Source organism: Plectropomus leopardus, chromosome 15 (genome assembly GCF_026936395.1).
Source record: "Plectropomus leopardus strain MGB_pleo_1.0 chromosome 15, ASM2693639v1, whole genome shotgun sequence".
Lineage (NCBI taxonomy): Eukaryota > Metazoa > Chordata > Actinopteri > Perciformes > Serranidae > Plectropomus > Plectropomus leopardus.
The window spans coordinates 5,309,595-5,325,766 of NC_142190.1; the positions used below are offsets into that span (position 1 = coordinate 5,309,595).

General features: G+C 41.1%; 1 protein-coding gene across 1 annotated transcript in view; it reads right to left on the reverse strand.

Moving 5' to 3' along the window:
* The window catches only part of uvrag (UV radiation resistance associated gene), a 119,686-nt gene that overhangs the window by 12,759 nt on the left and 90,755 nt on the right, over nt 1–16,172 (reverse strand). Inside the window, exon 14 of the mRNA XM_042498843.2 lies at nt 2,290–2,381. Within this exon, the coding sequence (XP_042354777.1) occupies nt 2,290–2,381 (92 nt within the window). The remainder of the gene's footprint in view (nt 1–2,289; nt 2,382–16,172) is intronic.

The window sequence follows — 16,172 nt, forward strand, 5'->3', positions numbered from 1 at the left end:
GGCATGCCACTGTAGGACTGTTACACTTCCACTTCCACATCTTTAAAAACTTGCATATGTGTACACACACACACACACACACACACACACACACACACACACACACACACACACACACACACACACACACACACACACACACACACACACACACACACACACACAGCTTCAGGGTTAACGGCCCCATGCTTTCATCTCAACTACAGTATCTTTGGGCCCTTCCACTTCCCATTAAGGCGAGGAGGAGGTGGAGGGCTGATTTCAGAGCTCGGGCTTTTCATGGCTTCTTTCCTTTCAAAACAAAAGATTATTCAATTAATGTGTGTAATACACATTTTCCCCTTTGCTGACCCTGGGAGAGGAGCGGAGATCAAAGACAGCTTTCTCTTTTATAGGGCAGTGGAGCTGAAGTCTGACACAGACCGACTCTCAGGTTTTAGTGAAGGGTTACTCACAGGCCATACGCCTGCAGAGGGAGAGAGGCAGATCTCGAAGCGTCCCACTTCTCAGGGACAACGTGGCTGCTGCAAAACTCATCAGATACTGCTCTTTTTTTAAATTGTGGAGGTACTGATGATGTGGTACCTCATTACAAAGCTGAGGTATGAGGTACTTTTATTTAAAGGCCTTAAGGCCTTTGCACACGTAGTCTGTATTTTTTGTGTAACATTTTTGCACATTTGAAAATAAATACAACCTTGGGTTGTGTCAACCATTCTTACGACTTAAAATCTTCAGAACAGGTTTGATTTCCTGTGTTTTTTCGCACACATTAAAGAATTGAGTTCAATGATTTAGGAAAATAATAGCCCAGGCTATTAAGTGAAGTTTTACGGTATCTTTTTTACAAGTATCTGATAACCACATCTGAGGAATAATTACATCATATATATAAAAATCCAGGATCAGTTGGGCTCTTATCCAGAATAAAAGATAGGAAAAAGGTGCACAGTATCATTTCATAACTCAAATAACCTACTTTTGACAGGTTAGATAATAATATTGAGGAGGAGGAGGAGGAGGAGGAGGAGGAGGATGTAACAGAGGATGAAGACCGCACACACACTTGGAGAGAGATGGAGAGGGAGGACAGCTCAGTTAGCCGCAGCGCCAAATGTGAGACTGTAAGCCTGACTTAAGGGATGCTGTCGGGCGAAGGTAAATTATAACGATATTACGATGTGCTCAAATGAGATCTTGTAAAATGTAGTTGTTGGCAAGAAAATTTGAATAAATGCAGTTCGAAGGAGAAATTAGAGGTAGTGTAACCAAGGGCACATCAGTTTTCTTTGTCTACTTGGCACAAAGTGGTGAAGAATAACAACAAAAAACGTCAGTATTGGCAAAATTGTTATCAGAATTCATACTGACAGAGGCGAGTTAAATCCAAGGACTTTCTGTGTTATTTTGAAAACTTGTACTGTATTGTACTGTAAAACTTGTTCTGACCCAGAATCTGTGCATCTCTAGATTTTGTGTTGTCTGTAAATATCGCAGGTAATTGGACCACAAAGGGAATATGTTCTGTTTTGATGGCAGTAATGGGGAACATAAAAAAGAAATAGTAATAGAAAAATTATAGATTGGTGAAAAAGTATTTTACAGGATAACTGATCATTGTATCCGATTGAAGCAAACTTGCTGTAAATACCAGGGTTCCTTTTTAAAAAAAAACTTTTCCATGACTTTTCAATGACCCATTATACTTCATTTCTTGCCCTACTTGCCATGCATTTTTTTAAAAAACTCTATTAAACATAATTTAGCTAACAAACATGGTGAGAGAGACTGCACACAGCAAGAAAATGAAAATGAAATGAAATATGCTGTTATGTTATTCCCAGCCTGCTGCCTCCATGACATGTCCCTGGATGAGTGAAAATGTATGTATGTATGTATGTTTCGTTACGAGAAAGGTTATCTTCGGAAGATTACAGAAGAATTTATTGACAAATTGCATAACTTTTTCAAAACTTTAAAAAAAATTATTTTTACTTCTTCCTTTAATATCTTGTTTATCACCAGCTGTCTTTTGATTGTCTAATATTGTTTTGTTGCATTTTTTATTGTGAAGCACTTTGAGCTGCACTGCTTGTATAAAAAGTAATCTATAAATATAAGTTTAGTATTTTTATTAATAATAATAATAATAATAATAATTCCACTACTATTTTCAGACCTGGAAAATGTGATTGTGAACTTTTCCAGGTTTCCCATGACTGTGGGAACTCTGAAATGTAGATATGTCATCTGGTTTGACCTCTGAAGAAATATTAGAGTGATTCTCACCATCGGACCAGCAGGCCATGCTCCAGGAAGTTCTTCAGGTTGGGTAGTGTCTGCTGCAGGTCCGGGGTGGTCAGGCCATGTTGATATCTCAGCTGCAAGAAAAGGGAACACATACTGTATCATTAACCTCAAACAACCTACCACATCGTACATCCTGCAACCCTACATATAGCGTGCGGCGAGCTCGCACTGCTGCGGATCACTTAGAGCCGTATTCACACTCTCCATGTTTGGATGTCGTCCGGAGAAGAAAGAAATACCACCTACAGGAAAGGTCTGAAGTCTGCATTCTTTCACCGTGACACATTTTCTACTCTCCCCATCAGACCATTACTCATCTGGACACACAATGGGCATCCTTCCCTGATAACAGGCGTGTGCGCTAATATGTAAGGTGTGTGGAAAGACAGGGGGATGAGATGCGGGTGGCAAGAAAAACCAAACTCTCTGTTAAAACATCTGGACGAAATGGGGCTAAGAGAGCACATCAGAAACACCATTACATTCTTCCATGATCTCTCGCTCTCCTTTCAGTAGACCCACTTCTAAATTTGGCCTTGAATGTTCCCCCCCTTGAACCACAGCGCTTTATTTTATGGTGATAGAATCAAATCCAGTGAAATAAAATCAACAAGGCCACCTTGAAACTCCAGCGCCGGGGCCAGAAATATCTCTTCTAACAGTTGAGCGATGTCATGGCGAGCCAACTCTTGTCCGGGAGAGTTTATTTAACCTATATTACCGAACAGCAGAGGAGCATCATGCCGCACGTCCGGCGTATATCTCTGAGGCCCCTCTGTCACACACACTGCCTGCACCAGCTGACATCTGTTTTGTTTCCACCCAGGTGCCACGGCAACCACTCTGCTTTTCACACACACACACACACACACACACACACACACACACACACACACACACACACTCTTCTGGTAAGGATATGCAGTGCACATGACTCTGACACATCACACACCCGGGATAACTGCTTCTTCCTACATGAGCGCATGATGGACGAGTGACATGATAATAAATGAATAACGGAGGAATAAATCTTTGAGCCCGAGCGGGCAAAGGTCACATTTCTTGGTTCTTTGTTTAACAGTTTAGCTGCAGACAAATGGTTTTTAGGGTATAAGCAGCCCCCAAGTCACATCAATACCTGTTTCATTGAGAACCCTTCAGTGTACAAGCTTAACCCTGTTTGATTTTATGCAAATCGGCCAAACTGGCATTTGTTATTACGGCACCTTCTGCAACTTAAAAAGTAGTCTGCAAAAGCTACCTATGTCCAAGGCAACACAGCTCTGTATTTGAATATGAAGTGTTGGAGGAAGTATTCAGATCTTCCAATTAACCCTTTAAAACCTGTTTAAACCTACAGAGTTAAATGATAACAAAGGGAAATTTTTATCAGGTTTAGGAACATTTTTTTAAATTACATAAATGTTGGAAGAAGGTGCATATAACATGTTTGGGTAGGAACACTTATATATTTATTTTACTTTCTTCAATTAATGTCACTCAAACGGACACTTTATTTAGTATGTAACCAATGATATACGTTATGTTATGTTTATGTATCTAAATATGGTCACTACTGGCCCTTAAAAACTAAGAAAGCGACAGCCAAAATTATTTGTACAGTCTGTGGATACAATGCGATAGTTGGACGCTAGCTTGTTGTTAGGACAGGGTGTCATTCTGGGAGCAGCTGCTGAGCCCAATGTGACACCTAGTGGCAAATTTCGGTACATCAGTGTGGTCCAGTGATTGACCGCATATCAAACCGGTTTGAAATTCTTTACAGCGGCTCATATATAACCACACAGAGTAGCTCTTGTAAAGCTTGATTAATGGCAGGATTGGTGACACAGGAGAAGTACGCACTGGCCACATGTGCATGTGTGTCAAATTTCTACATAAAATGGCCAAATCCCTTTCTGTCTGAACAGCTGCCAGAATAATGTGTCAACTGTGTGGTATGAACGGTATGGTATGTGTGTGACATGCACCAGAGTCTTCACATGTCTGTGATCAATGTTCCAGTGTGTTTGCACATGTTGTGTGCGTTCTGGCCTCAAAAGGTCCGTGTGTGTTAGGGGGAGTCACAGAAACAACAGTCATGACAGTATCAGAGGATGACTTTATCAAAAGAGGCTCAGATTGAGGGGTGACACCTGGAGAGCCCAGATGGTGATGGAGCGGTCAGAAACCGAGCAGAACAACACAGAGATCCATTCATGGCTCAGAGTAAACCTCAGGGTCTGACCAAATGACGGCGCGGTGCTGTCCACAGGGCTAGCTGAACGGAATTGGGTTTAAAGCAGTAGGCCAAGATCAATAACACCACCAGTTTAGAAACAGAAAGAGCATAGCAGCGTCGAGCAGGGGGGGCTTGCTTTTTCTGTGGCCACATGCTAAAAAAAGTTCCGGATCTCGAGGAAATCTCAAGGTTACGGTCTAGAAAGCACGAATCAAAAATCGTGAATCAGATATGAGCAAAGTATAAATATTATGGCCTCAGCAGAGGTAAACAGGGTTTGTCGGATATACTGTATGCGCTCTTTGATTCTCGGTCAGGAGGCGTAACAAAATGCTATCTATAAATTCCATTACTCGGCCTGAGCTCTGAAGTGTGTGTAATAACCACACTGCGTGTCTGACAGGAGCCCTATGTCAAATTACACGCCTGTATGTCTGAGAGTGTGCGGGAGAGAGAGAGCATGAGTGTGCATTTGTATACGTGCCTCCTATTGTTTTCCTAATGCTGGGAGATTTTGCCGAGCGTGCAGCGTACAGAAACTGGATATGGGTGAAGACAGGAGAGTGATGGGTGACATCACTGGGCTGCTCCGAGCGCACTTCATTACTACTGTGCTCGCTGTTCGGGATTAAAAAATAGGAGGGTGTTACCTGCCGGTCCAAGATTCTTCTCAATATATGCCTCCGACAAGCCAAAGCAGAAGAATCTGAAACTCTACCTGCACGCATGTTCACTCAAGCGTTTGCCAAATCTCTGCCACTGGGCACCAACAACACTCAGGCTAAGTGTCTGGTTGGCAGCGGTGCAGGGCAGCCAGCACGGGGTGACTGCTGCTTCACACTGTCTTTGTAATGAGATGTGTTAAACACATTCAGACAGTTTGAAGAGTGAATGCTGCAGCCCTACAGCTGACCCAGCGCTCCTCCAGCCAGACTCTATCAATATTCATAAACTGGTCTGGCCCTCCCTGGTGGAAGCTGCATTAAGTTTCTTCTCAGAGTGCACTCTATGTGTATATATGTGTGTTGCTCATGGCCTTTGTCCTGGGAAGGCATATATCCTGGACGCTGGCTGTCGAAATGTGCAAACATCAACCCCTCCCCTTCTTTCCTCTGACTTTAGACAAGCAGAAAAACATTAGTGACCTGGCTGTGTCATCTACAACACCATATGAGGGCCATTGTAGATTAAAAAATAAAAATAAGTACAGAGCTGGGAACAGAGGGGTGTAACATGCAGAGAAAAAACCCTGAATTTCATAAATTTGAATGGTAAATTTGCATAATATTGTCTTAGATTAAAGGGGTACTCCACATGAAAGAATCTCAAATATTCTTTGAGAATAAAGTGGTAAATTTCTGTGAAAAAAATGGGATGCTTGAGAAAGGTGAATTCACAAGAAGACTTTAATATCTATTGAGATTTAAGTGGTTAATAATGTAAAAAAAAAAGGATTTTCTCTGAGATAAAAGTGGTAAATTAAAAGGGCAAATATCTGATACTCTCTTAGATCAAAGTGGCAGTAAATTCTTTTTTTTCCTCATGAATTTACTATTTTATTTACTTTTATTGCATGTTTATTTTACCTACAGTGGCCATGAAATAGAGTTGTATTCCACTGGGGGAAAAGAAAAGGTTGTAAACGAGGGGGAAATGTATGAGGCAGCTTAACGACATGAAGCTGGGTGTCATTTCCAGTTGTCGGCGCCATGAAGACTTCGACTGTAGGATGGAAACAAGCAGCTGAAGAGTAAAGTTTAGATTCTGGTCTGTAAACCCAAACTGGTCTTTGGGTGCATGCTGTAACCGATATGAGGCAATGTGTTGTCATCAAGGTGAGTAAAAAACACTGCAGCTTGATTTCTGTTACACACGACAGGAATGAAAATTTCTGAGTCCACAAGCCAGTGAAATGAGTATCTTGGAGAAATTTTTATACAAACACGGCAACGAGAAACAACCTCTGAGTGTTCCTATGTCAACAGCTCCAGACCAGATCATACAAATTGCTCAGAATCAGTCCACTTGAGACAGCTTGTCATTTCTAGTTTCCCTTTCATACATCATCGTGATGAATGCCGGTGGAGTCTTTTGCGTGCTTGTGCCGGTGTGTACGGAGGAGTGCCTTCGAGCTGCTGGCCACGGGGTTCTTTTGTAATGGAGCTAACCAGATCGTGGTGAGAAATTCCCAGGGCCCATTGAAGACGGCTGAAAGGCGAGAGGAGCTGGCGGGAGGGAGGGGGGTCTTTCACACGATGACATAGTGAAACAGATCCGGCCAGGTCTCCCCGCTGCTGCTCACACCTTTGTGTCTGGACACTCCCTTCCCTGTTTAGCTATTCGAAAAAATCCCACTGAGGGCTGTGGGGACTCCGCAGAGCGTGCAGTGGGTAATCAGTGGGCATGACTCAAACGGCAACAACCGGGACGGAAAAATGAAGCCGACGCTGAAGTCCAAAAGCTGCAGTTCCTCTTATGATCACTTGAGGCTGGCTCCAAAGTGAGTCAATCCCCACAAAACAGGAATACTCAACTTGTTTTGTTTGGGGGCCACTTTTGCAAAATGACCGGAGGCCAAAGGCCAATGACAGCAGCCCCAGACATGTCTCTAGAAGTTTAGGACATTTCTCAGATTTTAAGACATTTCTTGGATTCTAGGACATTTCTTGGATTCTAGGACATTCCTAGGATTTTAAGACATTTCTCAGATTTTGAGAAATTCCAAGGAATGTAGGATGTTTCTAGGTTTTTAGGATATTTGTCGGATTTTAGGACATTTCGCAGATTTTGGAACATTTATGGAACATTAGGACATTTCTAGAATTTAGGAAATTTCTTAGGACATTTCTCGGAGACCTGGATAATATTAGGGTTTTAGGACGTTTCAGACGATTTCAGGACATTTCCAGAATTTTAGGACATTTCTACTATTTTAAGACATTTCAAGGATTTTCAGACATTAGGGGCTTAGCGAGGACCTCTGTTGGGGGGGCACAGGGGAACCTTCACTGGCACTTTTTTGATAAACAAGCTCTTAGACATTTCAAGGATTTTAGAACATTTCTAGGATTGTAGGACCTTTCTAGGATTTTGGGATATTTCGACGATTTTATGACATTTCTAAGATTTTAGAACATTAGGGGCTTAGCGAGGACCTATCACAGGGGATGCTTTTTTTAGGCTGTTTATGCTCTCTGGCACCTTACATATACTAACAAGTACAAAATCATTTCCCAGTGTGAATCATTTTATTTTCATTATGAATTAGAAAATGATTGAGGGGGGCCCAGCACTGTATCGGGGGGCCTGATTTGGCCCACGGACCATAAGTTGAGTACCACTGCCATACAGCAGAAATAAAAATGTTTACAGTCTGGCACAAAAAAAACAGTTTTGATCCCTATTGCTAATTTGAGCTATGACAGCTGCAACTAGGGTGATTATTTAAAGAACGCATCCGTTTTCACTTTAGAAAGGCTTAAAGTTAAGCATAATTAAGGGCACGGCTGCTCTCAGTCAGCTCCACCCTCTCGTCCAAACATCGTCACTTCTGGCTCTAAAATTCCCGAATAGCAACAACCAAAATGCCAAACTGAAAAGTGAGTACACAAACCAACAGGTGACGTCACAGTGGCTACATGGATTATTTTTATACAGTCTATGGTGTGACTGCAAGAGCTGGTCAGAGTCTGTGTGAGAGTTTAGAGGACGAGTGCAACTGACCCGTTACATCTGAGAATTCGGGGACTCATCCTCATCCATCTCAAAGATAAAGTAACAGCCAAAAGAATGCAGCAGTGTATACAATCCCAGCCTGCCAATCCACTGGAGCCACGACCACACATAAACACACTCAAACTGACTAGAGCCGGCGGGAACCAGTCAGTGTACAGTACATGCCACCCATCATTTGGTGAAACCTGCTTGTTTGCCCTGAGCTCTGTACAGAGGCTAAACAAACACAGCCTGGCTTATGCCACGTATTACTGTTTCCCTGGGTTTGTCAGTCCTAATCACCCTCACATCAGACCGCGAATGTGGGCGGGCTACGGAGAATTTTTGAGGTTGATTGCTGATGATGTGGCGTGGGAGGGTGGCCCAGGTAACAAAGCACGCCTCCCCCTTCCCCGCCTTTTATGCTGTGAGATCACTGTCGGAGCCACAGACATCCGAAAAGTTCAACTGGTGCGTGCTATTAGGAATCGTCTGACAAGCGGCCTTCCATCGTCACTGGAGATGGGCAGCGGAGGAAATGTGGGACGCAGGATATTTTCATCAAGAGCGTTGCGTTTCGTGTGTCAGGAGGTTAAAAAGTTTCCAAATCAAACTCTGGAGTATCCTGTGCATGTCTGACCTGCATCATGGACAATTACCCCGTGATTTATAATCAGCAGGCTTTTGTCCACTGGGGTAAAAATAGAAATGGTTATTTTACAGAGTACATAGGTTTTACATACTCCCCCGGGAAGATAATCAGGCAGCTCATTAGGTCTTATGACAGCCTGTTACAGAGGGGCTAACCAGGTGTTCCTCCCTCCAGCATCCCTCTGGTCAAACTGTGGACCGGATACTTCAGCTGAGACCGTGAGGTCCACGCACACATTAGTCTCCATACATTCACCTCATATGTAGAGAGCCAGAGCTTTGGGAGATAACCTGCCACCGACAATAATTCAGAGCTCTGCCTCTCCTGGTTAAGATGACTGATTCACTAACAGCTTACATACCGGTGAATAAAAATAATAAGCTGTAAAAACAAATATTATAAGGGCTGAATGACACCATGACGTAATAAATATCCTGCTACAAATCATGAACATTAGTGAGGACCAATTTGTTACCGTTTAATGGAACAGTTCCTGTCGCTTCTGCCAGGAAATATAAAGTCTGCAAGTTGGGCTGTTAATTATTAAACCGAAGCTGAGAGTGTTTCAGTGACCTGGACGCCAAACAGAGTGAGACTGCACAATCAACTGACTGCAACAATAACTTATTGATAATTTAAATAGCTGGCAGCAAATTCAATTATCGATTAGTTAGGTCTTTGTCAGGGATACTCAACTTGCTTTGCTTGGAGGCCAATTTTGAAAAAGGACAGGAGGTCAGTTGCAGCAACCCCATTCATGTTTCATGATTTTAGGACATTTCTAGGGTTTTAGGATGTTGCTGGTGTTTAAGGACATTTCTTGGATTTTAGGATGATTCTGGGATTTTAGGACAGTTCTTTGATTTAAATAAATTTCAAGGATTTTGCATGTTTTATCTGGACGTGTGGGTGATCCTCCACTGCCACTTTTTTTTGGTAAACAAACTTTGTGATGCTGTTTTATGCACTCAGAGTGAATCACTTTTTTTTTTTGTGAATTTGAAAATGGTTGGGGGGCCCCCAGCAATCTTTCTGTATGCTGCAAATAATACATTTTTGCCTTTTTGATTAAGTGCAGTAATAATCAACAGATTAATTAATTGTTAATACAGCTGTTAGTCACAACCCTTATAACTAGTCTGTGAAAGTTAAACCATGCACAACGTTTTGTAGTTAACTTACTTTTAAACTCTGACACATTTTTCTAATGAGTTCATGAAATAGTGAAAACTGTGTTAGATTTTAATGCACCATGCTAAAGGCTAATGCTGAATTCACCTCTGTGGGTACTGATATGGGTGGTAGTGTATATGGAGCATTACTCAGAGATTTTATATACCTAATTTAAGTGAGACAAGCAATAAAATGGTCAATAACCAACAGTTTCTTGGCTGGTGAGAGCAGCTTTTGGGCATCTATGGTGTCCTATGGAGCTGCTGAAAACCACATCCCCCACACAAAGTTCATGTTTTTTTCATGATTAGCTGAAGGAGCTATTAACTCCGGCCAAGAATTTGCCCGCAGATGATTCCTTCACACTCGGCTGCAAGCGCCAACGTTCCTCATGGGCAGCAGGTGAAGTTTTACTCTTCCCATTACAGCGGTCATTAAATTTGTGTACGCATGTTCCTGTTTTAATCGTCTCGTTATGTCTCTTTGTTTTTCGTACAACAGTCTCACACAGTGGCACATCGATCCAATTATCGTAAGTTGTTGTTTACAGCTCTGTGAGCCACACGTAAGCTCGGGGTCCTTTTAACTCTTTGCCAACAAATCTGCCAACATTTCGAAGTCCAGCTTTGAGGAAATAAACAACTTATTCACCTCAGTGTGCTGATATGATTAGTTAGAACGTACATTAGAACATTGTATTCACATAAACAGAGATTTTCTGTCAGATCTGTTGTTTTGACGTTTCAATAAACAGTTTGACTCGTCCAGAAGACTCACAGCGCAGCAATGGCGTTATCTTTCGTGGCCAAGCTGTAAAGCCAGACCTCACAAGTTTTTGTATTATACAGTATATTTACTTTAAACCAAAACCGACAATATAACAAAACTATGCTTGACTCTGAACATGGGAAGAAAACTATATTTTGATTTCTCAGCCTGCACTTGAACCAGAAAGTGAAAACTACGTGGTTACTAGCTGCTCTTGAACATCTCACTTGAACTGTACTTTGCCCTTTGCATTGTTTGTAGCTACGAGCGATGGCCAAAAAAAAGAAAGAAAAAAAGATATGTGTGAAATTTATCCACAGATTCTACATTCAACCTGGAACACGCTACAGCAGGATCTGAAACTGTCCAACTTGATCCTACAAGGGGATTTTGAAGTTATTTTAAGGGCACTGGAAAAAGCATCTTTGGAAACATGTTCCACACACTGTTCCCTTTTTTTTAAAAATCTGCTTTCACTTAGCGCTTTCACTTAAATGTTGGGTGTCCGGTATTGATACATCTGTCCGTCTGTAACTAACTGGTGCTATATTGTGTGTTTTCTGAAATATGTTTCTCTTGAGAATCGCAATGAGATTACTTGTATAAATAAAGGTTAAAATTAAAAAAAGATAAATGGTAAAATAATTAAAACAGATACATTACATAATACATTTGAAACAGGGTAACAAGTAATCTGTAACCTTTGTTATGTCAAAAGTAACCTAACTGGCACCAGTCTTATCTTTGGCAGCTGTAACAGAAATGCGAGGAACCAATTTGCACAAACATCCATTTTTAACACAAAGGCTAAAACCTTACATACATACTGAAACATTTATCTCAGCACATGTAGCCAAAGCTGCAATGTTTGGGGGTGATACTCTCACAACTATTAACGTTGTCCATAGTTTTTCTGTATAAAAGGCTCTGTGGAAATATTGTGTAAGCTTGTACTCTCTGGTCCTATCAGCATTCTTTTCGATGTATTTTGCCTTGTGTGTTTTTTTTTTTCATCACCACATTATTTGATTTATTTTACACAGGACCCCCCCCCCGCAAGAGGTCATTTCTAGCTCACTGGTGGATTTGAAATGGTTGATCATGTTTGCTACAGTGTGGCGCTCCAATGTTTCCGCTCATCTGGCTTATCGTGGGCACGTAACGAAACTCGCTCTGTCTGCACAGCCTTCACTCATCCACTAAATAAGTTACAGTGAAATGTTGACCAGCATGCATACAAAACGGCTGAGACGAAGTGGCTGCAGATGGAGTCTGTGACACAAAGTGAAAGAGAGATGTTTTAAAGGAGAGTGAGAATATGTTAATTGTTATTGCTCCTTTCTGTTTTCATTTGATGTGTTTTTAAAGCTTTCCCTTCTTGTTAATCGCTGACCTGCTGTTTTTAGATTTTACATTTGCAGATTTGCTTCGGACAACAGAAGGTAAAACCTCACACGGTGCAATTGAGGCTAAAAAACCTCAACAATCATGTGGTGCGGCGCTGAATATGAAATCCAACTTGATTAATCACTGCAGCCTTTCATGTGTCTCAATAAATATACAGAGCGGGGCTGAAAAGTTGTTTGAGTCTGGCTGGAGAGTCATATAATTCACTCACAACAGAAATTCACTTCCCTGAAACTCGGAGCAGTTTTCTGGCCTTGAATACGCGCCACGGTCATCATCATCAGGTCTTTAAGCCAAACTGGGAATCTGGATTCATAAACACCACAGGCGTTTGCTTACCACAGAAATATCTTCCCACATATTCAGCGTGTGAAGAATCATTGCTGTCTCATAGGTATTTCTTTATTTTCCATGCAAAATTTTGATTACAGCTATTGTTTAATTTCTTTCCACTTAGTTACGATAGATTCAGACTTGGCAAAAAATGGCACGCTAAAATGCTGACACATTATAACGAACAAGGCAGCGGCTTAATCATTAGAGGAACGATTGTTCATTCGGCTTCGAAGGTTCCAAAAGGGCCAACAGAAAGAGAAAGGAAGGATCAGCAGGGTATCACATTATTACTTCTTATGTGCGTCGAGTCTATTTTTTTCAAACGTTCAGAGGAAGTAGACATCCAAGACAATTGGCTCCATAGGAACTTTTAAACTAGACACTGAAAAATAAATCGATTTCAAATTAAATACTCCAACATGAAGAATCCACCAGTGAAATTAAATTCCACTGGCAGAACTATGAGTATTTTGTACCGATTGGACAGAAGTCAGATCGAGTCTTTCAAGTCATTATCAGATTTTATGTAAATGTTGACTAGTTGATAAACTGCTCCCGTCAATTCCAGAAATGTGTCAACCCAAGTGATAAAAAATAATATCTGGTGTCAGCCGTCCAGGTTTCTAAAAAGATTAATTACAGCTACATTCACACTAATTCAACAGTCCATCCCGACAAGAAAACAAACACCTGCTCGAATTTGTCGGATGGAATTTAAATTCAAAAAGAAATATTTTTAAATATGAGTTTTAGTGGATGTTGGAAGTACATTTAACAAAAAGAGACAAAGAGCATGTTAAGGTTTTAGCAATCCCAGATCATTTTCCTGCTGAGAAACCCTGAGTGTTTAAAGCAAGACTAAAAACTTTAAAAGTAACTAGTACTATTTTAATATGGCTATTAATGACTGTATAACAATGGGACACACAGCCGCTTCCTAAAAGACAAGTCAACAACATCTCTGTAGTTGGCTGCATTATAATCAAAACCCCTTCCCCTTTAATGTAGATGGTATCCCCCTAATGTTGACTGTGCGGCTATGGTCTTGGCTAAAATTAAAAGTCCAGTAAAAAGGTGTCATTTGTTTTTGTTTTTTTTCAAGTTTGAGACAGCGTTCTACAGGCCTGAAATTTGGTCAAACTGCTGGTCAGCTAAAAACCTCCAAGTAGGACTGGGCAATACAGCTTGAAAAGAATATTGCAATATTAATAGGCTATATCACAATACGCAATATTAATCGTGATTTTTTAAATCTCCTTAAAATTTCTGTAGACTCCTAAAATACAAACCTATTCAATAAACTGCAGTTACGAGCTAGTAGCTGTTGACGTTCCAACTAACTGCGGGACATCACGAAAGCACATGATTAGAATTAAGTTACAAAGGCACAGGGTACGGTTTAGGTTTAAACGAGAAAAAAGGTTTAGCTCTGCATTCATACAGGGACCAAACACCTGGCTCCTGGGTAAAAGTCTGGGGTTTGTTGGACCAATCCATCACCCCTCCCACCTGCCCTATAGCAACCTTGCAGTTCCTTTTTAATCTTTTTTTTTTTAACATCATTACTGCTGGTGTTTCAACCTGACGCCGTACAATAGCGCATCATGTGGCCAAGACAGATTCCTTCTGGCCGTCTTATTGATAGTTAATGTATTAGTCCTGGTAATGTGTAATGTGTATGTGTCTATTGCATTTATGCTTATTACAACTACTTGTTTGTTTGTTATGTTGTCATGTTAGGGACAGAATTACCGTCAGTATTTGAATAGATTGTAAATTCTGGAGAAGTTTTACGAGCCCCTTCGGGTTTCTTAATCTCTCCTGTAAAATTTTTGCTATGTTTGTTGTTGTCTACTCTTTATCGATCTGGTGTACTAATAAAATCAACTTAAATAAAAAATTAAAATTTAAATTCAACTGATGGTGTCCAACTGCGAATCATACTGCCTCCTCATTTGCTGTCGAGCAGATCAGCGGCGTACCGTGACACCACACAAGGTTCTGTCCGACCACATTACAAACTTACGCCTTGGTGTTTCATACCGCTGTAATAGGTTGCTTAAGGTGTCTGCATCTCATGTCAAAATCACTGGCAAAGCGGCAGTAGTTAATGACTTCGGAATAAGAACGTGCTGTAAAGGGAAAGAGTCGAGGAGAGAGTGAGACAACTAAAGCCACAAAGCCAGTCTCATACAGGTGGCTTAAAAAAAGATTTGACAATTTATCCTTAATGTCTGCAATATAGTCATTTTATACTTCCAACGTGGAACAAGCTACGATACACTGAGTATAAACGATATAGCTCCCACCTCGACCTCCAAGATGATTTTGTGCTACAGGCTCAATGCAACTTTGACATTTTAGAGTCCTTTCAAGATTTGCAAGAGCTAAAGCCTTTCACTTTTAAAAGCATATCCACGCCTCCAGACCTTTAGATAGCAGATAGTGGAGCAGTATGTTTAAGATTATGGTGTTTGACTAAGTTATTGACTTTAGCAGCGGACTTATCACTGAAAGATGTTTAAGAACCAAAGCAAACTCAGCACACACATGTCCATGGGAACTGCCTGACTTCATAGCTCTTACTATATGTTCAAGCACTTCCTCAACAGCTGAAATGTAATATTCTTTGTACTTCCTGTCTCTGTTGCCATTTCAAACAAGCGTGTAATAAAACAGTTTTTAATATTGCATACTCAAAGTTCTTCCACTTCATTTAACATCCTTTAACTTTGCTTTTTACTCTCTCTCCATTGTGTCTGTGGTAATGTAATACAGGTGCGTGCACTCTCTGTGCCGGAGTCCGATTCAAATGCGGCCCTAATTCAAGCCAGATTCTTCCGTCGCATTACTTGTTGTTACATTTTGCTGAGTATCGTATTGCCGCCAAATTCAGTCAACAGATTTACATAATTACGGGAAAGGTTGTGTGAGATGAATAGGAAATTCAGTTAGGGAGACCACCGGTGACAAGAGACCAATGTTAGTCTCCTCTGACCCCAATCACTGCAGGGAGGGTGGGAGGTGACTACAGTCTTAATGAGATCCCTTCATGATGTGGTTATTTAGTCTGAGCACGGGCCGGTCAGCAGGCGAGGCCAATGGGTGCTGTGTGCTACAGTGACACCTGTTGGTAGAGCCGCCATCCATGAGGGTCGTTTTGGTCCTCAGGGCTGATTACCTGCACCAGTATCACACAAGAGACAAGCTATTGTTGTAAAGCAGAGATACTCAGCTTGCTCTGCTTTGGGGGCCACTTTTGCAAAATGACAGGAAGCCAGGGGCCAGTCACAGCCCTATACATGTTTCTAGTATTTTAGGACATTTCTAGGACTTTGGGATGTTTTTTAAGATTTTTCAAGGATTTTTTTCCCTAGAATTTTAGGGCATTTCTAGAATTTTAGGACGTTTCTAGAATTTTTGGGTATTTATAGGATTTTAAGAGGTGTCTAGAATTTTATGACATTTATAGTATTTTCGGACATTTCTAGGAATTTAGGACATTCATAGGATTTTTCAGGATTTTAGGACATTTTCAGGATCTTTCGATGTATCTAGGATTTTCAGGAA